General features: G+C 40.4%; 1 protein-coding gene across 6 annotated transcripts in view; it reads right to left on the bottom strand.

The window, feature by feature from the left end:
• Positions 1–24,420, bottom strand: part of SLC7A11 (solute carrier family 7 member 11) — a 98,661-nt gene that overhangs the window by 48,871 nt on the left and 25,370 nt on the right. For 2 of the 6 annotated variants that reach the window (XM_026848105.1, XM_026848104.1), the window contains 4 exons: positions 13,126–13,977; positions 10,678–10,903; positions 7,657–7,783; positions 3,496–3,611 (listed from right to left, as the gene is read on the bottom strand). In XM_026848105.1, coding sequence (XP_026703906.1) covers positions 3,496–3,611; positions 7,657–7,783; positions 10,678–10,876 — 442 coding nt within the window. In that variant the 5' untranslated portion in view covers positions 10,877–10,903; positions 13,126–13,977. Of the gene's footprint in view, positions 1–3,495; positions 3,612–7,656; positions 7,784–10,677; positions 11,238–13,125; positions 13,978–24,420 lie in introns of those variants that run through there. The other 4 variants (XM_026848107.1, XM_026848109.1, XM_026848108.1 and 1 more) reach the window with 4 other exon arrangements.

Below are 24,420 nucleotides of genomic sequence, written 5' to 3'. Positions count from 1 at the left end.
AAAGATCCAAATAAAGCAATATATAAATATAGGGAGTTTTGCACTATCACCATGCTTTGCAATGCTGATAGGCACGATGATAGGATGTTCTTCGCTGGAAGAAACAATAAATATGTAGGAGTCTACCAGCTTTCACTTAAAGAGATAAATGAATTTTTAACTCTTTCACCTAAAAAGACCATCTTCAGCATCAGAACAAAGGCAGATTGCATCCCTTCTGCTTTCTGTCCTGGGGCTGTTGTATCCAACTCAAGCAAAGCTGGGCATTTAGAAGGCCTCATCTCCTGTTTGCATTTTCTTCAGCTGTCCTTCCCTGTACTGGGGCACATCCAGCTTTTCTCTCCTCTACCTGGCCACTGTAGTAATTAGATATCTTTGCAATGTCTGCTCTTCTCTCATGTGCAGTTAAATTGACTGAGTTTAGAAAAAGCTTATGGCAGAATGACAGACTGATATATGCATATCCCATATTTGCCTAGGTTTTTCTCCTCACGAAGATGTGTTTCAGAAATACCAGTAGAATTAAAGTGATTTATAAGTTTGAAAAGAAGAGTCAGGCTTTGCTTCGGAGGGTCAGAAATCTAGGATATCTCAAGAGAACCTCTACACAAGCATCCTTCTCTCTACTGAGCTACTAAAATGTTTGGACATTTTGGTTGGTTGCTTTTATTTAAAAAAAAAAAAAAAAAAAAAAAAAAAAAAAAAAAAAGCACCATATTGTGGAACAGATTTGCTTCTACAGATTGTTCAAAATTGCTCAGAATGGATGGGATTTCAAGGGGAATTTCATGCCCAGCACGTTTTTTGCCTATAAACAATAAACCAAGAATGACGTTTTTTTAAAAGGCCACCATCTCCAGTAGTTCCATTTTAAGTCTCATTTGATCTACACCTCCTCTGCAGCTCCATCATTCCTTTTTCACCACAGAGGCACTGTGGTGGAATGGTGGGGAGCAGAATGGACTGTAGCCCCTCTACAAGAAGTACGTGTTTGCAGCTGGGAGAGGACCAAAAGTATTTGCCACCACTCATCATAATCCTGGTCACATTCATCTCGGGCAACCTTTTAACAATGGGTTTAAGTTGCAGAAAAGGAGGTTTAGGTGTAAAAAAATAAATGAGAAGAGCTGTCTTGTGACAAGGTTAGAAAAAAAAATGGGCTACAGCATTAAGTGAGGTTTAGGAACTCCCTCACTGGAGGTTTTAAGACCAGTTTAGATAAACATCTGTCAGAAGTTGTTTAGTTATGCTGATTGTGTTTGGGGGCAGGGGATCAACTGGAGATTTTTCAAAATCTCTTCCTGCCCTTTCTAGTATGATCAGAAATGACAAGATAAAACTACAGAACAAAGTCTCACCCAAGGATAGAGTTTAATGGTGCCTCCCACTACCTTTCCCCCCACACAATAAAGCCAGATACATAGCGAGCACCCTGTCATCAGGCACAGGAGGGAGAAGGGACCAGGAGTGGATAAGAAGACAAAAAGCATATCAGTTCACTTTCTGATTAACCTCAAATCTTCAGTGGAAGCAAACACTACCTTTGGCACCATTAAATTGGATTATAAAATCTTCAGGGCTCCACTGCATCTGTTCAGCTCAACAGTACCTTAATCTTACCTATCACTGCCTACCCGCGCAACACAAAAACATTCATAACAATTACCACCACAACAGCTAATTCTTACCATAGAAGAATAACAGTCACACACTCTGGGATCCCTGACCTTAAGTGTATCATGTGATCAAAACCTACTACAAATGAAACTCCACTATAGAACGTACTGCAAAGAATAAAGGTAAAGCCTCAGTCTGACATGTCGCTGTTTTCCTCAGCACTGCCCCATTCACCACTACAGGCTTTCTACAAGAATCCCTTCTTTCAGTGAAGTGACAGCTCATCCTACCTGCGCTGCACAGGCCCGCGCTCACCATAGGAGCAGTCTGCTGTGAACTGCTCTCTCCCTTTGGGCTGTAATTATTTCAGCATAACTCCAACCCCCCTGCAATTCTACTTCTTTGTTTAATTACTTTGCAAAGCCCTGCCTTATCACACAGATTTTCAATTAAATTAAAAGCAATAAAAACCTATTTCAAATTGTTCACTTATTGTGCTTGAATCACATGCACTTAACAAAATGCTTTGATGGAGCCCTCACTTAACATTCCTTCTGTCTCAGTGACCTTGAAGTTACTGAACATCTGTTTCACCTTTATCTAGCACTGAAATATTTCAGACAGATGTAGCTATAAAAAGTCATTGACCTCAAAATTCAAGCCCTTAATTCAATTATTCCTATGAAACCTATAGTTTGTGCATAATTAAGTTAGAAAGAAATGTGGTCACATACTGATTTTTTTAACACTCCTGGCAGAAGGGAACTCTTATCAAGAGAGCTCCTACAAAAAGCCACAGTAATCTGGAGACTGGAAATTTCAATGTCAATTGAACTCTCTACCTCAAAGAAACAAAAAGTCATCTGAACCCATTATTGTGCAAAACCGAAGGGGTCTCCTGTGTGCCTTTGATCGTTTTGCATGTCTTAATTCTTTTTTCCGGTCCTTTTGTTTCCGATAGTGTGATGACCAAATTGAAAGGAACAATCTGTTACTAATTACTCAGGTCTACCCTGCACTCTCCTCCCAGCACAGCTGAATGTGAATGTGTGTGCACATGTGCAAGGACAATCATCACCAGTGACCAGAGAGAACTGGAAACAAGCCCCTACACTACAGGCACACGGCAGCGCATCACGATTTGTGCTTTCCTCCCTCACCGGCACAGGTACACTGTAAAGCTCATGGTTTTAGGGTAGCCTCCCTTCTTGCGCTGGCAATTATCAGTTCTCTGTAGCCCTAAATGGTCCCTTTTCCACTAACAGCAAAGTTAGCAAGAGCAGGACAAGCTGCTGGTAGCAGACGTGTATTTTCATAAGCTGTACACCCTGCTTCCAGTCATCAGCTGGGTTCCTGCTTCCTGAACCACAAGTGCCTCAAAGTTTTATTGCTGTGAAGGACAGAGTGGAACTATGGAAGATGATCTCATGTTGCCTGTGCTCCACTCAAGAGAACTACATTTCTTCATGGCATCATACTTGGCACTCGATTGCCTCCTAAACCAGAGGTAGAGCAAAGCACTTAAAATCAGGTAATCATTCTTCCATATCTCTGGCACTGGCTCACCGTCTCTAAGGGACTGAAATTGCTTTCACAAAAGTAATGAGAGTTCTGCCATTAATTCAAGTGGCAACAGAATCAGCCTTGGCAATAGATTCTCCCTGCCATTAATAAAGTCTGCTATTCTTTTTACTACTGCGTATGGTCACAAACACACATACCCAGGCAAAAAGTCACGCTGATGCCCTTGGCATTGGATGCACAGTCATTTTGTAATGATTCACATTAAATGACTACCTGTTCAGTGTGCGACTGCTTATTTTTTTTCCAATTTACATCATATTTACCCTTCCCTGAATCCTAAAATTGGATACTTACTGATGCCAACAGCTGTAATAAGTTTAATTGCAAGTTCTGGGATTTCACACTGCATAAAGAAAGGTTCCAAAATGTAACGTCCAAATGCCAACGATATCACTGCTGTGGCAGCAGGGCTAGAGTAAAAACAACGACAACAAAAAATCACAAAATTAATCTGCAATAGTACATAGATAATATTCTTACGGGATCATGATGTAACTTTACTATCACAGAACTGTGAACCATACCTATTTTTGGTGACTGCTTGTTATGTGCCATGATTCTGAATGTAGCAGGAAACAATGAGCAGTTTAGCTTTGTTCAGCAGTTCTGATATTAACAGCAACACTTCTTACCAGGATCACTCTTACAACTTCCATGATGTGAAGCAGCCATAAATAGAAAAGTATCAACCGAAATCTTCATTCACTCACTTGAAGTGAACATGACCAGAATTAGATTACATGGGCAAAACCCGGAGTAAAAGTCATTGAGGACTCAATTTTAGTGACCAGGTATATCTCGCCACTCAGAAACATAAGCAAATTAACTTCAATCAAGCTGAGAATTCTGCTTTACTGAAATAAGCATCCAAAACCTACCCGTCTGTTATCAAAATCTGAGAAAATGCAAAAAATTAATGAAAATGGCATTTCCTACAATGCAAACAGGATTTGTTCCTTTTATTGACTAACAGCTTCCTAGCACTGCAAGTGAGAACAAAAATCGTCAAAATACAGAAAGCACCTACCGTGAAACAGAGAAACGTGACGGCATACAGTTGATGCATTTGCAAATCTGAAATACTCATAATATTCATACAGCCTTACTCTTTGAGACAAGCCTCAGCACTGACACATATTAACAGCAAATTACCCTGTGCCTCAGATGAGACACAGTCTGCATAATACAGTTCCAGTGGTCTGTTCACGTTTGGTTTGGGAGGTCACTTTCATCCTTCTGAGGACAGCTGGTGGTATCTGTGCTTCATCACCCACTCACACACGGTAAGGACAAAAGGTCATATGATTCTGCCTCAAAGGATTTTTTGAGTTAAACAACAGTCCATGCAAATTTCTTGTGACATCTACAGCATTTAAAAAATAATGCCTCACCTTACAGAATTTTAATAAAAATATAGTTGCTAAAAATTCAATGGAAGAATGTAAAAATTCTGCAGATACGTTATTATTCTCCATCGAACAATAAAGGAATTTTCCACAAGAGAGTCTGCCCTTGAAACAAAACCCACTTTCTTCGCATTATGACTCAACCAAAATGTCACACATTGCGTTGGACCAAACTGCAGGGCAGCAAAGAACAGAAGTATCTTCCTTGAAAAGTTTGGGAGGGGACAAGCGAGGGCTGCTCTTTGTGCGTCCCCCACGCATGAGCACTGTTACTCTCACTGGCCAACAATTCGCTTTGCAACTTTTGCCTTCACTCAGGACCAAATGGCCTCCGCGCTGGATTTACACAGACTTTTACTGACTTTACCTCGGTGCAATAATTCTAGTTTACATAAGATCACCAGGCTTCTGGCTTTCAAATACTGCAGCCTGCCAAAAGTAGTTTGAAGTGTCCTAGATCAGATGAAAGATCAGATCTTTGGAGCTTTCCCAGAATTTTTTCTTCAGTCCCAGCTCCTCTTTCCAAAACTTAGATTTTTCCCTCTCATTTTAAGAAAGGCCTTTTTAAAGAAGCAGTCACTGCTATCCACACCACTATGTTTTTAAAATATAGCTCCTAAACTGTAGCTCTAATAAATAGCTGTGTCTCTCATAGTCCCATGGCTGGGGGGAGATGTTGCTGGCAGTGTAGTCGATCAGCAGAGGTGGAAGTTGAAGGAATGGGGGATTTTCCTTTTGACTGCAATCCTGAAGACAGGCTGGCAGCCTCCTTACAGCTGTGTGTGTGTTCAGGAGCAGACAGAAAGTACATTAGCAGCTTTCACTAAGGGGTGAGGAGCACAAAAAGCCACCAGAAAGGAACAGGTCTAGTGCCCCAGCTTGTACCACAGGTGAGTGAGTCACTTGGCAGCGCACTCTTACACAGCCTGCGTTTAGCAACCACCATAGTTAAGCACTACAGACAACGCATTCACAACAATCGCCTCCACTTGTTTGAAAACTAGCTTTTTTTTTTTTTTCTCTCTAAAAAAAAAAGAATGTATTTAATGTGCCCGCAACCTGACTTTTGTGGAGAAAAAGGTTCCTACTTTTGCTGAATGAGAAGTGCAACTTAAGGCACATCTACGCAGCAGGTGATGTTGGCACAGTTTAATCAGTATGTGGGCAGAGTTTAAGTGTGTCCTAGACCGTAAAATAGTGACTGAAAAGATATACAAGAGCAGGAAATGTTTATTTTGGTTGTGGCTCCTCCACCAGCCTGTGGGTGTGATAATCCTGCAATCTTTGAGAGGAAAAAAAGGCTTAGCTGAGAAGTGTGTCTGCAACTTCGTCTACTGAAAAAAAAACCCGAGCTATGTATTAGGTCTCAAGTTCTTTGATAGCAGCAGCCAATTAGTTTACCGATGCAGGAGTCAGATATAAAACTCTACACAGTTTCGGCAGTGCTGCTCTGATCATTGCAAGTTATAACAAGCACACCTCCCTTGCTGCCTCTCAGATTTGATGATTAAAGAATCCACTGATGTTCCTTCCCGTGCAAGATGATTATTTTCTGGGTGTGGGGCAGATCACGATGACTAAGAGTGTTTTCATGACACTCCTGGGACACTGTCATACATTAAAAAAAAGGTAATTCTGCAAGGAGAGGAATTTATAAAGCCTGGTTTCTTGTGGGTATTTGTGCCTAGGTTATTAAGATTCCCCTGTCCAGTAAGGTACAGGTTAAAAGGGGGTTTTCTAACACTACTCTCTTTTGTTGATTCAGTGATATGCAATGTTATAGCTACACAGCACTGTGCTTCTCACAGCGAAAACATGGGTCTGTTTCTTCTGTCTGGTTTTCCTTTTTGGCATAAAGTAAATATGGTGAAGACATCTGCTCTTTCATCACATTTGATGGAAATTATGCAGTTAATTCAAAGGTTACATATGGGTGGGGAGGATGTAAGGGACCATCTGACATACACAATGATTTCCTCCGGAAACAAGATAAAGCTTTATGGATTCATAATGACTCAGCACTGTCAGTGCTTTCAAATTCAACTGTCTATGCTAGAACTTGTCAATATTATGTAAACATGGTTGTGATTTAAAATGAGGCTTGTGTTTTTGTGACTAATTTGCTGCTTGCGGAAGAGAGAGAGAAAAGGCATGCTAACTAGCCTGAGGCAGGAATGAAGCATTCCCAAAGTCATTTTGCTTAAGTGAGTTGTCCTGTTCTACATGTAACAAGCTCTCCAGCCTCAGCCATACTGTAAAAAAAAAAAAAAAAGTAAAAAAAAAAAATCCAAGGGACACCTTTGAGTTTGACACAATGATACATTTACATTATGAAAATTTATCTGATAGGACTCGACGATTCGGCATCTTCATACTGTAATTGACCTACAATGTCGAGGGCTTCATGAGTCACAGGCTTACACACCAAAACAGTACCTTGGACATCTTAGATCTGTAAGGACTTAATGTTGCTTTATTTGGCCAGTTAGTGTTTTTCGTAAGTAATCAAGTTAACTTCTCCAACACCACACAAAAACAAAAGATGGGGACCTGAATTGACATATAAAGAATACATGGTGCCCCCAGATCTGTGAACTACTGGGCAATAGCTTCATAAGGAGTTATTCTTGTACCCACACACAACAGCAACCACTCCAAAAGCTAGTTGCAAGACTGAGACAATGTAAAAATGACTTTCCTCTTCCAATATACTGCATGTAGCTATGGGTATTAGCATTATTAGTGACATTAATGAATACAGTAAGGTTAGCAAAATTCAAGTAAGTAGCTGAACTGGTGTGGCAGGCAGTTTTCTTAAAATTGAGTTTTCACCCTCCCATGCATGTACATATGTCTTCTTGAATGTTTCAATGATGATGAGCAAAATAGCATTGTGAAATTCACTGAAGCAATCATACTAAAAGAACACAGCTCATTGATCAAGATATATTTGATTTGGTTTGCCCATCATGTATTGGAGATTTTTTGTTATGACTGAAAAATGTGTTGCTATCAGAAAAGAAACACAGAAAAGCCACAATACACTTACCGAATGATGAGTAATTCAACCCAGACTCTCACAAAAGCAGGTAATGGGCCAAAGGCCTCCAGGATATAGGTGTAGTGACCACCAGATTTCTTAATGCATGTTCCTAGTTCAGCATAGCAGAGGGCACCTGTGAGAATTAAACTGTGGCATCACGAGAGATATCCAGAAATAGCTTTCAAAATATTTATAAGCTAAACAATGGAGCTGTCATGGTGTTACAACTATTTCTGATATATTTTAATTTTTTTAAAAAACATTTTTATAAGTTTTAATCCATCCAGCTAGACTTGCAGTTGACCAAACTGTATATATATCCAGTTACATTTACATCTAAAGCCACTGAACAAACTATTTGCTATCAACACATTTCATTACTCATCTGTGTCTCATGGAGAGGGACAACAAAACACTGTGTCACACCCGCCAGCCCAGCTCCTCAGCCAGCCTGACTGCACTGCTAAGTGAAAGCCTTCTGACACATTTGCTTGTTATCAGATGATGATCAGCTCCTTTCAGCCTTAGAGATGCCTGGCTCAGCCTCTGAAGAAAAGCCTGAAAACTGTATCAACTCTCCTCAGTCACAGGCAAAGCAATCGACTGGCCAAAACTTGGAAGCAGGAATTGCAGATTAATAATTTTCCTCAATAATACTCGCAATATTTTATATACAAAATTCGGGAGATGGCTTAGCCCTGGCCTTTCAACTCTGGTGCAGTGCTGTTGTGTACTGCTAACGCAATGAAAGCTCAGTTCATTTCTGCACTGCCTTAAATACAGACCACGTTTTCATAGCAGGAGGCTCATTTCATCCTTTGGTACACATACACTGACTAAAATAAAACGCAAATCATCATCACATTGCTACAGTAGTTCATGCAGAAGTGGTTCAGGCCCCTTTGGAGCAAGTGCTAGCAGTATTCCCAGCTAGAAGCAGCTCCCAGAGAGCTCCCTGAGGCCGCTGCCAGCACAACGCATGGCCTCCGCCATGCTGCAACTACAGGGACCTGCAGGAAGCCTTCGTCACCCATCAGCTATTTGCTACTGTTGCTTAATAATCACCCATTCACAAAGCCATTGGATTTTCAGGCCAAAGGTGGACTGCATCAACGGAGAACTGTACGTCGTATGATAGCCCTTTTAGAAGGGTCTGAGAAGCCAGATGAAAACAGTAATAAACTTTGTAAACACTGCATCACATAGAGTTAAGATCAGAAACATATCTGAACTGATTTCAGCTCTGTTCCCTGCATGCTTTTATGCTGCAGCACTTTAAGATGAAAACTACAGTTGTCAAAACCACAGAATACATACAAGCCCACTGAAGCTGTACTGTTACGACAAATTCCATCCTTGTTCATTTGCTTTGTCTGGGACTTTGCAAAAATGTGGCAGTTTTTATCTGCTATTCTTCAGCTTACCTGAAAATGTAAAGGAATTCTTAGAGCCACATTAAAAAAAATGCTGTTGATGGGTTTTCTATCGCCAGCCTCTTCCATTGAGGTTCATGATGAAATGTAATTGTGTTTTGATACACACAGCTTCAGCGAAACCTTAAGTGATCTCTACATGTGATTTTACTATAATTAAGTCATGCAGGGAATTAAAAACACCCATGTAATAGAAGATATGAAAAAATAACTGTAATAGGTCCATTCAGAGAAAGAGAGAGTATCTTTTGCTGGGCCAAATTACACAGTTCTTCATATCTTGAGATCTGGAAAATGACCTAGAAAATATATCTGATAAAAGAGCTCTTTTTTTTTTGTACACACTTTACTTCACAGCCAGAAAATTACTACTATTAAAGCCAAAAAAGGAATGCTTAGGAAAATTCTGGTTTGACTCAACCTAAAGACTAAGGTCTTCTGACGGAGTTACAAATTGTATCTGAGGACTGTCTTTATGGGGGAATTTTGGATACAGGCAGAACTTCCACATTTGTATAACAGATTACGCTGTACATCGTAGCAATACATTTAACATTTGACCAAAACAGGTCCTAACTTGTTTTCACTGCCTGTTTGGCTTGGGTGGGCTTAGCCTGTAAACAGTCCATGTTTCTTCTAAGCTCTGAGCCAATTTACACAGGGTGTCATTTGCATGATCCACCTATTAAGCAGACGCATGTTAGTCCGTGTTTGTCCTCTTTACCTCCTGCCAGAAAACAAGTCGTTTCTGTTTTAAATAAAGCCAATATTCATGTTAGTTCTTCAGTTTCTTTGAGATTAACTCATTAAGTAGGTCAGTGGACCCCTCTGATCCACAGAGGCCAGGGTGGGGTTTTCCACTCTGAATGGGGACTTTGTGTACTGTACAAATAAACTGGCATTCTTCAGAATTGAACTCTCTTCAAAGATACACAAAATTAGTAAAAACTGTCACGATAGGCAGGCCACCAATAAAACTCACATTACAAATTTGTTCCCATCATACTGTTTTTTGCAGTTCAATCTTTCAAAGTAACATCATGAGTGAGGAACAAAGAGCAGTAACACAAGACTGGGGAGAGGGGTTATTAGTGTTATTATTTTGCTCCCTTTCATGCTGATACAGCTTATGTCCAGTGGGAATTACTCCTCTCGGACCTTGCTCTAGCCTCCAGGGAACTAAGTCGAGCTGTCTAAACATTTCGCTAGTGTTTGAGCGGTGTGACCTGCATCCCCAGCTGCCGGGGGCCTTACAAGCAAACCGTAAACTACCTTTTACAGCCAGAAGAAAAACATTATACGTACAGCACATTGCACAGCATAAAATAGACATTTACTTTTCCAGTTCCTCTAGGGACCCATAAGAAACAATAATTTATGCTTCCAATCTTCACAGACCAGGCACCAGGCGGACAGGGGTTGCATACCTCTGCGCCCTCCACGCAACCTATCAGGCAGCAAAAACATTCTGTAGCCCTATTGGTCCTCAGGCTCCACACTGTGCCTTGCTGTCCAATGGCAAAATCAGACAAATAATAGCAATAAATCCACCGGCCGCCCCTCTGGACCAATTAGAAACTTTTAAGGGACTTACCGAAAAGCGAGAGGATACCACACACTGTCCAGACAGTCAAGGACATGCCCACGCTGCCTGTGTTCTTCAGGATGCCTTTGGGAGAGATGAAGATGCCAGCTCCAATGATAGTGCCAATTATGATAGATATCCCCCTCAAAAGTGTCACTTTCTTCTTCAGCACAACTTTTCCCTCCTGGGCTGGCTGTCCGCTGTCCATAGAGGGCAACCTACCATTAGCTTGCCCCTGCAAGTAGTTTCCATTAGAGACGGTGGTTACAGCAGCTTTCCTAAACATGTTACAGTGCCACCAGCACACCGACGGCAAGCACAGGCAAAAAAGTTTGCAGCAGAAACTCAAGGGTTTTTTTCCTCTCTGTGTAGCCAACTACATAAGTCTCTTCCTCTGCCCTCTCCTAGCTTTCCAGCTGCTCCTACGAACAGGTAGCAAGCCCCTAAAGTGTGTTTGAGCCTTTAGTGCGATGTGAGCACTGCTCAGGAACACCTGCGCTTTCACACTGCGAGCTGGTACTGCCCTATCATTGGAAACCAGCTCAGCTTCCGCGTGGACTTGTATTTAAGCTCTTGTCATACCAAGTTACTCCAGCTGAATGATGATGCAAATTCTCTAGGTTTGCATCAGCCATTTGAGAAACCTCTGGCATTACTCAGCATTTCTCTCTTTTTTTTTTTTTTTTTTTTTTTTTTTTTTTTTTTTAAAATTTAAACAGTCGGGGCATGTTGCACAACCGACCTGAGAGTGGTGGGAAGAACAAAGCACTCGCAAGCAAACCGAGCCAATCAAGCTAAGCACATCACCCGAGACACCCCGAGACACACTCCCAAATTTTTTCAAAGCGACTCAGAGCCAGAAACAAAAGCCTGCCTAACACAAAGCTCGTCAGAACGCAAGGGGAAAAGAAATCAAACAGGATACGTCATCTCTGGGTCTAATCCAATTTCTTTCTTGAAAAACTCCGCTTAACGAAAGTTAAGTTTGCAGGGCTTAACTTCTTGTGTCACAGTTGATCAGCATTTCTGACATCTATGTTACTTACCCGGCAATCTCTACAGGGACCTGTTCCTACCTAAATAATACATACAACCCCCTTGTTACCCCTAGTTGCCTAGCAACACACCCAAATCAGCCTAATGAAAACACAGGGTTATTTCCACAGTACAGTAATTTTCATACATGCAGTGTGTTTCTGGGATGTCAGCAAGCAACACCGCAACAACACTTCCCCTTAAGAAATACTGTTAATGTTTACAGTCACCTCGAGTGTGTGATCTGGCAGGAGGAGGACAGCAGCCCAGAGCATGGGATCTCCAGCAGCTCAGGAATCAGAAAGGGGGTTTTGTGCTCTAGAGCTTCCCTGACCTCACAAACAAGTAATCAGATGCATAAATACTTTTTGTTTCATGACCTGATCATTCAAATTCAAACCTGAGAAATTAAACTGTTAAAAAGAGAAGCATTCTCATAAAACAGAGCAAAAAATCAATAGCCTTCAAGCACTTGTAATCTAATTGAGGGACAGCCTGTACAATATATGCCAAAGGGGAAAAATCCTTTGTAGCATAACTACTGCAGCTGCTCATGGCTTCAGATTAGATCAGTGCATAGAGAAATGATTACTTCAGTTACTGCTCTTACGGTTACTGCTTAATTAGGACCTAGGATCAGGGGGGGAAAAAGATAGCAGTTAAAACTTTCTATCATTTGAAAAACAGGCACTGAGCTCAGACCACTACTGCGCTTTCAGATTTATGTGAGAGAGAGGAGATCCTGGAGATCAACACACTGCAGCTGTAAAACTTCAGTATTTTTAAAGCCTCATATTTTCAGTTATAACTCATCTATAATAATTTGTACTGAGATAAAAGAAGGCATTAAAAAAGCTTATCTGTTGTAAATGCACACAGGTAAAAACCAAAGGGATTGGAGGTTTTCACCACATACTGGTAGTGCTCGCCTATTTTCTGAGCACATCCTACTTCTCTCTCCATCTGCTGCTGTGTGCAGCAGCTGATCCCTCACTTCTCTGTACAGAAGACTGTCCCATTGTCACTGCACCATGTGCCCGACCTTTGGGGGAAGCGATTGACCCCCAAGCATGTGCCATGGATGACTGGACGGCCTGGCTGCAGGCAGAACCTCCTCTGGTCACCGCACAGTCCAAACCAAGCTGATTTTCACGGCACCAGTTACATGCAGAGCCACAAGTAGGTGGTGTGCTATGAAGAATTATTTTCGCCAGATGTACATTTCTTAGGCTGTCCCCCAATAAGATTATAAATGCCTGAAGTAACTAATTAGATCAAATCAAACCAGGAAAAAGAATTAACCACAGAACTGGGTTGGGCCAATGACCTTTATTTTAATTTTCAAAGGCTGTTTAATGAAGAAACACATGACACCTTAAAACATCTAACACTTAAAGATAATCACGCTTAACTAATGCTTACCCTTTATTTACACATGAAGATGGCTCCAAGATCAAACCAAAAGCTCAGTAACCTCCCAGACGATCCCGAGGCAGTGCCCAGCAATCCATGTCTGCATCAGCTATTCAGTAAAAACACTGGACATTATAAAGGCTTTCAAATTTCATGTGACCACCAGCCAGAAGAATGCCTGTTTGCCCGTTGGACATAGCTATTAATGCTCCCCCACGCATGGAAAAGGGCGCTTGCTGCTTCTGCGGTATGGGGATAACACACATGCAAGCTTAGGACCATATGAAATTCCCAGAGAAATTTCTAAGGTGGGAACTAAGGAAGACTGGATGCAGAAAACTCTTTTTACTAACTACTGGCAGCTTGCTAGTGATCACACTATTTGGAGCTTACCAGTGAGCAATGTTATGTACGCTGCTTCTCAATGCTATCCACTAAAAATAAACAAAAAAATAGGAGCACTTTTTCTCCTCTGAGTTCAAGCCTTAATTCCAATTATCAGTTCCACTCAGGATAGGGAATACTTATTTGATGCTGGGGGATTATTTGTTATATTCTGGAAATTTCATGAGAATTTTTCAGCACCTGAGCCCAACTCCAAGGAGGGCGTGAAGCTGGAAAAGGCTCATTACTCTCTGGGACCCCCTATTTTACAGTATACTCACAAAATCTGTTCTGATTATTTGCAGCCCACCAGTCACTTTCATTTAAACTATTCATCACAGAGCAAGAACCATGGTATCACTATGCAACCACAACACACAATACTCAGTATCTTTTCCAAGAGCTTTTCTCAAAGCGCAGGGAGGGCTTAACCTGTCCAACACTCAGAACAACCCCGTTCTTCCATAAAAATCCACTCTGAAAACAGAACAAAAAGGTATAAGGTGCAATTTTCCGTAGACCGATGAAATTATTTGAAGCAATGTTTCTAAAACCGATGGTCTGAAAATAAACCTTCAACCTCTAATGGCAGCTGGCATTGTGTACAGCCTTTTACTGTTCCTCTCTGGTGGTTTTTTTTTTTCCCAATTTATAGACATTTTCTCCTAAACAAACATTTTACAGCATTACCAAGATCATCACTGTGAAATTTTTTTTTTTTGAATCTCACCATCAGCCCTGAACTACCTATCCACTGTCTGTTTCTGCCTGTGAGTCCTCCTACACCTACACCCTGCAAAGAGGTAAACCACTGGCCTGAGGAGTTGCCTCCCCATGCCGGTCGCCTCCTGCCATCGGTGGGCTCTGTGACCAGGACCGGCTGTGCTGCTGGGACCTTTCACGGTGTGTGTAACACAACCTTTCTGTCAGCTGCACCACACTACTCCAGCAAATGAAATACTTGAGCACCACAAGGAATAATGATACTACAGGGTTCCACAGGCTCAAACTGCCCAACACGGGGGCACCCCCATTTTTCACACTAGTAAAGTTTGTGCCAAATACCTGGACACAACTGTATCTCTGATTACAAAGAAGCTATAATTTTGATATTCCCATGGAGAATGCTATGAAATGCACACACAGGGCATTGCCCTTCATGCGAACACTACAACACAAGCAGAGCAAAGTGAAGGACGTAAATTTCAAGCCTGAACTTGAGTTTCCACTGCTCAAGCCCACAAAACCTCCTTAATTTTTAGGTGTAGCAAGCATACCTTGACAATCCTTCCGGGCATTTGTATATCAGCTTATTGCATCGAGCAAATCCAAAGAGTCACAAGCCAAGCCTCCAGGCCACACATTGCCACACTGACTGGAGCCTCGGGAATAAAAAAGGAAGTGTGTCAAGACTGAAGAGGCGAGGAAAGCCCCAAACTCTTTTGTGTGGGTGGCATGGCATGAAAAATTTGTTTAGAAAAACTGAACTTGGTCCTGTCTGTATAATGCCGAGCTGTTTGTGAGCCTCAGAAAGTGGCCCTGTAGGAAGGCAGTAGTCTGGTTTCAAATGTCAAAGGAGGGCAAAATACCTAAAAGTATTTGTTTCATGTAGATAATCTAGCATTGAAAAGTTTTGACTGGGGATTTTCTGCTCATTTTCTACTGTTGAAAACTACTTTAACTAGCATTAGGGGAAAAAAAAAATCTGTAAGAAGTTTAAGAACTAAGGTGTCATTGGGAATTAAGTGAGAATAGTATCATGAAGTATACAAAAATCTCAGTAGACTGGGACAGGTTTTTAAGTTATAATGCAAACCTAGAACTATGAGAGGACTGAACCAATTTGTTATTGTCTCTACTGCAGGTCAAAGCTTTAGTTAAAAATGGAATTACTGAGAATGCTGGGGGGAAGTGTATTTTGTAGTCAGACACTCACAAATTGCTTGCTTAATTATTCTGCATTCCACTTTGTGCTGGGTACAAAGAACATATTTAGAAGAAAAATAAAAAGTGAGAAGGAATGGAATACACATCTAGCCCAGAGGCTTTAAAAATAAGACAAAATCCTATAAGAAATCCAAAAGCATTTCAAATGTTATTTCTTGTATTTTCAGTAAAAAGCTTCCAACAAAATGCCTATGCAGTCAGCAAATAGAAATCTGGTTCTGAGAAGACTGCAGACAATGACAGCAGTTTAGAAGACAAATACTTCTGAAAGTTTCCCTGTCTCCAATTTGCTGATTGATGCCAGTCAATTTTCAGCCGGAAAAGAAAAAAAAAGAAAAAAAAAGAAAAAAAAAGAAAAAAATTTTCTCACTATTAAAGTTGTCTCTCAAAAGGCATGATGATTTTGGCTGAACGGTTTGACATTAATGATTTTTTTTTTTTCTTAAGAGGACAAGAATCATTAGTGCCCAGTACCAAGCAAGAAATCTCCACATGAGAGAAAGCCAGTTCTTACTGAAGTCTTGTGTATGTGAAAGCATGATTGTGTTTTATACCATCTAATCTTTCATAATCAGGGTATATGCAATTGTAACCTAAGCAATGCTGTACATAAATATTATTCTTGAGTTTTCTGTGTTTGCATTTCTCATCAGCAGAATGAGACAACACTTTTCAGAGTCACTATGTTATTGTTCCTCAGCTTTTGGATGCGAACATTGAGATGCCCCACAGCTTTCAAGAAATCAAGACCTCAGGGTAAATTTCAGTCAAAATTGCATGTGCCAGATACCTGGCACAATGGCGAGATTGCTGCTGGCTTCAGAGAGTCAGGATTTTACTTGAGTTGTCTCAGGCTAGGCTGGGCATGTGAACAGAATTAATGAGTACTTCTGAAGAAAATCAGAATTTCTTAAAAAAATTCAAGATAGGCAGAATTAACACTGAGAATGTTTTCTTTCCTAGTTCATTTCTCCATTTTCCTGACGAGAATTCTTCACACAAATCATATAACTGCTGCCTAGATTATAAAATTTTGGCTTGGCTGTTTAATTACTCCCTATTCCCTTTTACTGTATTTTACAATTTATACAGTATCATGTACACAAGAAAGAGGATCCTGGGCATTTGCCTCACTCCTCCATTTGGCCAGGTGCTGCACTTTATGTGAATCATGTTTTTCCACTATGAATCAAATCTTTCTTTTTTTAAAAAGGTTAATGATACTTAGCCCAATTCACAGATGTGACAGTTTCAGCCACTGAATTCTATTACCAAAATAATCTATCCAGAATCTTGGAAAGGGAATTTCAAGAACTTAAGCAAAGTTTTAATTTTCTGACCACTCTATGGGGAAATCTTTCAGATCACTTGTCTTAACCTGAGCTCCAGTTCCTTATTCTCACCCTTAACAGAAGGTCACCCTTCTTCCCTGTTAGGTTTAGCAAGCTCATTCCCCTCCTGTTGCATACAACTTAGACTAAATGGAGCATATATTCAAAGTTATTTGATTTCTGTGAAACAGAAAACTACACTCTTGCCCAAGAATAATTGCAATGGGATTTTTAGTTCCCTTCTCATTCCTCTCTCAATTGCCAGATGCAGCAATAGCCGCATCTATGGATTTCTCTTTTGGTTCATTTAATGTAGCTTTTTGTCTGGAGACCAAACAAGTCTTGTCAGTGGCCTCTTGCAGGTCATGAATGCAATAAGGTCAGGCTCCAGTCAATAAACTGCCAGGTAGTTAGGGCTGCTTTAGAGTCAGCAGCAATGGCACAACATGTGCATTGAGACAGACAGACAGAAGCATCTCAATTAAGGGTTGAAGCAGTGACAGACTTTACCACAAGAAGGGATTAAACTGCAGAAAGCAAAAGCACGTCTGTGCAGAAATGCTTCACTGGTGATTGGTGGTCCATCATTCACACTGTCATCATAATTTAGCATTGAAATGCAGCCTATGGATCCTACAGGGAATCATTTTATTGGCATCTAAATGCACATACTATGTCTTCTTGAAGTATTAAAAACTCCATCAGAAAGGGCACTCGTTTGGAGCACCGCCAAGGCGCTTCAGCAGTTTGTACTAGTGCGGCTCCATATATTATTCCCACATTTCAATAGAGAGGAGCATCTTAGTGCTGAGGTCAGCCTCTGTCTCTCCTTTGAAAATGAAGTTCCTCTTTTCCACATCCACAATATATTCTTCAGAGACACTGTCTATTCAAATGTAGTGATTTTCTCATGCTTTGTGACATTTACTAAGGAGATTATGAAGCCAATGTACAGCAGACACGTGCAGTGCGTGGGCACGATGAGGGGATCTCTGTCTTGTCTACTATGTGCAAAACAGCTACCATGTCAGAAATCTGCCCTCTTCCCCCTCACCACATTTGAGGAGGTACAGGTTAACCAGAGCCTCAGGAGTCAAGTCTCCAGGATAACAAAAAATAGTGACATGGATTTCTAAGTACATTTCAAATTCGCACTTCACATATAAGCTTACAAACAACCAACAGCTCAACCTCCTCTGTGTATAATGCACTGATGCTAGCCTTTTTCCACACCTCCTACATTCAATCTAGTCCAAAGATTAAGAAAGAAAGCTCTTCTACCACATGCCTCCACTTTTATCATAGGCTCTTTTACAACAAAACTAAGTACAGCGTTTTATTCTTCTTTGTTAGTATCTTGCCTGCACTTCAAGGAAGAGAGTTGGGATGCCTCTAAGAGCACACTTTGAAGACTCCTGCCTTAAAATAAACTGATATAATCAGTATTCCTCACACTTTTCCAGAGGGTCCAGGCCCCTCACTGTAAGGAGGGAGGCAGAGAGGGGCTCAATGGGATGAAGGACTCCTGCTCCTTTCTCTCACACACGCTGCTGAAATTTGGAGCCATTACATGGAGTAGAAGTTGTCTGTAGTCAGCAACCTCTATAGCAAAAGCAGATCCTGCCCACTGCGTAACCTGTTACACACAGAAGGGACCTTCCCCTTAAGTACACAGTCCTGAGCATATCGATATCTCTATTATCTCATCAGCTTTATGAGTCAAAGTACAAATTGTACTTGAATAAAAAGAGTACATGAAGCTAACTATGGTTATTTACAAGTAGCACAATACCTCCCTGTAAAAGGTACTCATTCTGCATACAGAAGGCTTGAAGAGAGAGTACAGAAAGATGCTGCACTGTAAATCATGTAAACACTTAGCGGAGAATAGCTCAAAGCACCCCAGAAATTTAAGTCAGGGGAAACTACCTGCTCCTGTATCAATTTCTATTCAGGTTACATAATGCAGGCTTTTATTTACTCTTAATTTAAACAAAAAATTTGAATAAATGTTTCTTTGGACAGGAGTATATTCTAAGAAGAGAGATAATGCTAGTCACCTGAGTATATTTTTTATTAATAATTAATCAACTTCAATTTATTAAACCCTTTCAGAAAAACTAGGGAAAATATCCCAGTTCAGTTTTCTGAAAACAACGTAGATTTAGAGGCACCTCCTCGGACATGACAGTAATGAGTTTGGTACCTGAGGGATATCTTGCCTTTAGTTGTTTCTTTATTTTCATTTTTCATCTTATTTCTCACTTTTTCTCCCATTTAAAAGCACACTGTCTAAATTCTCAGCTAAAGCAGGAGCTATTCAGAATTTCCTCTTATTTTTCCATGCCTCTTTCCAGGGGACTATGAATGACCAAGTCTCAGTAAATCTCCATGGATACTGTAGAATCCACTCTTTGATCCAGGTACGCATCATTATCCAGATGGCTCAGGTAAACCTGCACCAAGCAAAGCGGCTTAATCCATAACTTTTTCTCGCCCTGCCTGCCCCTCAGGCTATGCCAGCCTTGCACACTGGAGGAGGAGATGACCGGCCAGCTGAGCCAGCCTGGTGTGTCCACACTAGTGTGCAACCAAGCGGAAACCTCAGTGAGGAAGCAGCAGCTACCAGACTGACTTTTGGCATTGGTGCCATTTCTTAAGCTAGCCTGAGGGCTGCCACATCTGCTTCCCTCCAGTGCAGAGTCAACTCAACTCAGGGTACAAAGGCAGAAATTTCTGTTTTTCTTTAGACAACTCAGCAAGAATAAGCAGTATCATTGAAATAGGAACTACTTTATTACAGGCAATTTGGAAGTAATTCCACTGAGTCTCCCTTTCCACCAGTGCTCCCCTCCCAGATGGGAGTCTTCATTGCTCCTTTATCATCAAGGAAGAACAGAAGAGGCACTGACACTCAAAATACCAAAAACTGCCAGGGTAGAGAGTTTTTTGATGGGCTCTCCTCTTCATACGGACAGCCTTGCTAATCTTCACAGAGTGTAGGATATCACCATGACGCACAGTGCAAAGGACTAAAAGGTCAAAGTAGTAAAGAATTTTACTTTTTAGAATGTATTTCGCATTATATTTCTAATATCGCTTCTCCTGACAAAAGCTATCCTGAACACGCTGGGCGACAAAATAGAAATTCAGCTTCCTGACAATTACTCTGTCAGAGAACTGGAAATGAGAAACGATGCTCTGAGCCACTGCCCATCTTCCTAACTCTCCCTTCATCTCCCTGTGAAAGGTACAAAGTCCAGTTTTCTCCACAGTATGTACATGCAGCCACATATTTGGGAACCTATGCACCAACGGAGTGGAGCCACAGTGATAGACGAGTCTCTCTAAGATTTGGGAGAGCTTTTTACATACCCTGTTTTAACTTTATCTTACAAGCTTATCCTACCCCAACCTTATCTATCCAGACATACAAAATCCACCTCTATAAGATGCAGGATCTCCTAGTAAGTTATTTCATCTTGTTCAACCTGAAAATGCAGTAAACTTCCCATTCCAAACAGTTCAACGTATCATCTGTTTAATCAGTACATTTTGTTTTGATTTAAACAAACAACACAAACTCAATTTTCAATCACTTAGGCTAAAGACTAAAGCTAAAACTCTACCTCACATACACCTGGGACAGAACTTCTTCCATCACCTCTTACACTACACTGAGCATAATAAACTCAAATGACATGAAATCACAGTATGTCTCATCAGAAAGAAAGCTGCAACTCCTTGGGGTAAAAGGCCCATACATTTTTATTTCCTCTCCCATGGCCTTACATTTACTTCCTCTTCTACACTTTTGTTAATTACAGGCTTGCGAGGGTGGAGAGCAGAAAGAAAGGTGGGGAGAAAAGTCAGGAATTATGCCAACCTCTGGTTTGCAAAAGTTTTCTTCCCTACTTTGGCAGTAAAATTTTGCATTGGTCGTCTTGCGTTCCATAACTGCAGCTATCACAGACTCAGTTTATAAGGGGAAATTGTCAGAGTATGCAAAAATAATTCCAAAGCTAAAAAGCAGGAATGCTTCAGCCTCTATATTCTGGATTTTCATATGTCTGCTGGCAGTTTCTGTAATTGAAGCAGCAGATTCAAAGCTCAGCACCACAAAATATAAAATAAGGTGTAACAGTACAAAAGTTTACTGGGTTAAAAGGAAACCCGCAACTATTTTTTCAGCAAATAAAGGCTGAGAGTAAAAAAAAAAAAAATAAAATCTGGGAACAACACCAAATATGCATCGGTTTGTTTTTTCTTGAAAATAAATGTCCAGGTGCTTAGCTATCACCCAGAGAGTGAACATTTCGGCACACCAGGGAGTACGCAAGGGTGAATGAAGGGACTTTTGGCTCCTTTCTCTGCAACAAGTTGACAGGCTTCTCTGTGCGTATTTTAACAGAGCCTAGGGATTATATGCCCTTGTCCCTGTTCAGCTATGAAAAGAGACAGCCATACTTGAGGCACTGCTATAGTGACTGCAAGACAGGAACAGCAGGCAAAATGGCAGGCAGGCACCAGCACCGCTCCAGCATGATCAGTGCAGAAGTAAAAAAAATCCCTCTAATTCACTGATCACCTCATGGCGTAGCCTATCAACCTCAGGTTCAGAATCTGCCCCTGCATAAACATTGACCTATTGGCAATATCTATCACATTGAAAAAGGGACGTTTCTTTCTTCCAGACAAGACAGAAGTGCAGTTTAAAGCTCTCCGTTACCAAAATCTCCTTCCTACCTAACTGCCAGCTAAACTAGTCAGCTTTACACAATAACCTGATAACATGAAGCACGTACAGTGCAACATCACTGGTATTTAAAATTAAGATGCTGCTTACAGTTATTCACAGTACTTAACTTTATCTTCACAGCTTTTCTGCTTCCATACTCCTAAATTGAAATTACATAAATTTATGCACATTCAGGGCTCTTCAATATATTCTTTTTGGTTCTTTTTCTGTTCATCAGAAGGATATTTTCATCTTCTAAAGTCTGACACCATCCTGAAGAGCAAAACATTGTAAACAGATTACAAGCAATGTGCATTCAAATAAATTACATGTTTAAATGTGTCAGTTAAATTATAATGCTCAATTAGACACCTAATTATGTTGAAAATGCAGTTGTGTGCATAAAGCGATGGCCACTCCCCCAGCCTGCCTGGCTGCTTCCATTCACATATTGTCCCCTTATGTTTTATCTTTCAAATATCACCTGGTGGAAGGTTTATCTAAGTACAGTCATACACTGCTTTACCATTACTTTATTTAAAAAAAAAATAATTGAAATACAATTCAACATTCACACTGAGTTTTACAACATGCCATCGGAATTTTAGTGGTAGTAGGATTTGTGGACCAGGTTCCCAGACTTCTCGGAGTCACATTCCTAAAGGGCTTTCCCTCTGTTTATAGTGTCTCTACTTTCCAGGATGCTTTTTAATCACTGCATCATTTTACAAGGAAAAAATATATTTCTTTTAAATTTACATGCACATGTGAATTTTACAGATGACCTTCTGAGTTAACAAAGAAACTGTGCATGAAACCATAATTGACACACATATTTGTAAAACGCAGTGTTAAAATTGCCATGGCCCTCATTAATACTAGCTAGGATCTAGAAATCCAGTAGGAAGAGTCTGCCAGCATTAATTAACCAAAATTTGATTTAAGGATAATACCTTGGTATGACAAAATACATCCTCATATGTATTAATGGATTTCATCCTACAATCATCATGCAAAATAGATCTTTTCAGATATATTCTCCATGTTTCACCCTTCATTCAGTTTCTGTAGGTTTACAGTGGTTATCAGTAACCAGTCTAACTGAAGCATTTATACACAGCAAAATCCAGGCTCTCATAATCAGTGAGATCTATGAGGGCTAAAGGACTTGTTTGGTGTTTCCAGACAGTTATGTATCACATTTCTTACAATATGAAAGGACTCATCAGTAAAGTTCATCTGTATCACTGTGTTAAAAAATTAGGCAAAATAAAGGCAGTATGATATCACCAAAGAAATAAAAATAAACTCCACTCGAGCTCAGCATACAGTAGCATTTCAGGCAGTCAGCTGTAGATAATACAGAATAATTAAGGGTGGGGAAAAAAAAACTAAGCCTGGCCATTTTCTTTCTTTTCTAGCTTTTTGGTCTTTCTTCTGAATTGTCAAAGGTATAAGTTTTATTTTAAGGTCTAAAACCATTGTCATACAGTTTTCTCCACACTGTCAGGCCATAATTATTTGTGAAAGTGAACTCAGTCAGACCATATTTCCTGATAATCCATTTAAGATACCTCCCAGGAAAGAAAAAACAACTGAAATAACCCTGTATCTGTAGCTCTGGACATATATGGTGGTATAATGCAGCTCCTCGAGACACCTAAAATTAATCTGGATAAGGACTGCAAATGACAATGTATAAACCTACTCCAACTTTGACAATGCAAGAGACAAAATAATCTATTGTACTACAACTTTGAAAAAAAAAATTATTCTGTCTGTAATTCAAGAGGGAAAGCCTTCATAATTATGCTCTGCTTTGTCCTTTCATGACTTGCAGTTACTCTGAAATATCTCAACAACTGAAATCAGGGAATTCCAAGGTATGTTTTGCATGGCACATGCTACAAATGATTAAATTGCACTTTGAAACTAAAGATTCTGTTTAAGTCTCTTTTCAAAAACAGCATTAAAATCCACACATCAATTTCTGACATGCCATTTTGAACGACTAATTGTCATACAACAGACTATATGAAATATCTAGAAACAGGGTTAGCATTTATCATTTGGTCCTAGGTCTCTGAGCAGTGCCAGTCTGCCAGCCTACAGAATCAGAGTGACACTGAGAGGGGCTAGAAACTGCTTAGAGATTTTTAAAGGTTCTTATGACTGCCACTAAGCTCACTTCTCCACAACAGATTGAAAAATGCGAGAGGTTTTCCAAGCTGAAGTCACGTGTGTGTTAAAGAGGATTAACATGAACAGCCAACTAGTAAATGCCAGTTTCTTTCCTTCTATTTTTTTAATCCTCCTTTCTTTCTGTCCTGCAATAACAGCTTTTTTTTTTCTTTTTCTTTTTTTTTTTTCCCCCTCCTATTCTATATATTTTCCCCCTTTTGGGATAAAATATAAAGGAAGCTGGAAATCATTTAACAGATGCATCTAGCACAACAAAATTCTGTGCTACAGACTGGGTAGTAAATCTCACTCCAAGCAGAGAGCATTAAATCACAGAACCACTGGAACAACTCAGGGTTACAACTGTTCATTTACACAATTCAGTTGTTGCATGCTTATCTCTGCATTCTCTCCTGTCCCCAGTGTGTATATCAACAAAACCTGTTCAGTTAGAAAAACACCTTTGGGTTAGCATCCAAAGCCATTGCAGACAGAAATAAAATAGAAATGCCTTGGGTGAATTACATTAAAAGGCACTCTTCAGAGTGACACCTCCACCAAGGCAGAACGCAGCACCACTGCTTTTGAACGCTGTGCAGCCTCATCCCATCAGCTGGCCAGCTTTCACCCTGTCTACATCTCCAAAACATTAATGACATCACAGTTTGGCCCACTTCTAGAATTACAATTCACACACAGTAGGTAGGCTGAGTATGGCAAGAA

This window comes from Athene cunicularia (genome assembly GCF_003259725.1).
Source record: "Athene cunicularia isolate RWA chromosome 4 unlocalized genomic scaffold, athCun1 chr4_part2, whole genome shotgun sequence".
Classification (NCBI taxonomy): Eukaryota; Metazoa; Chordata; class Aves; order Strigiformes; family Strigidae; genus Athene; species Athene cunicularia.
Note: the sequence above shows the minus strand (reverse complement) of the source record. Positions and strands in the feature narration are given on the sequence as shown.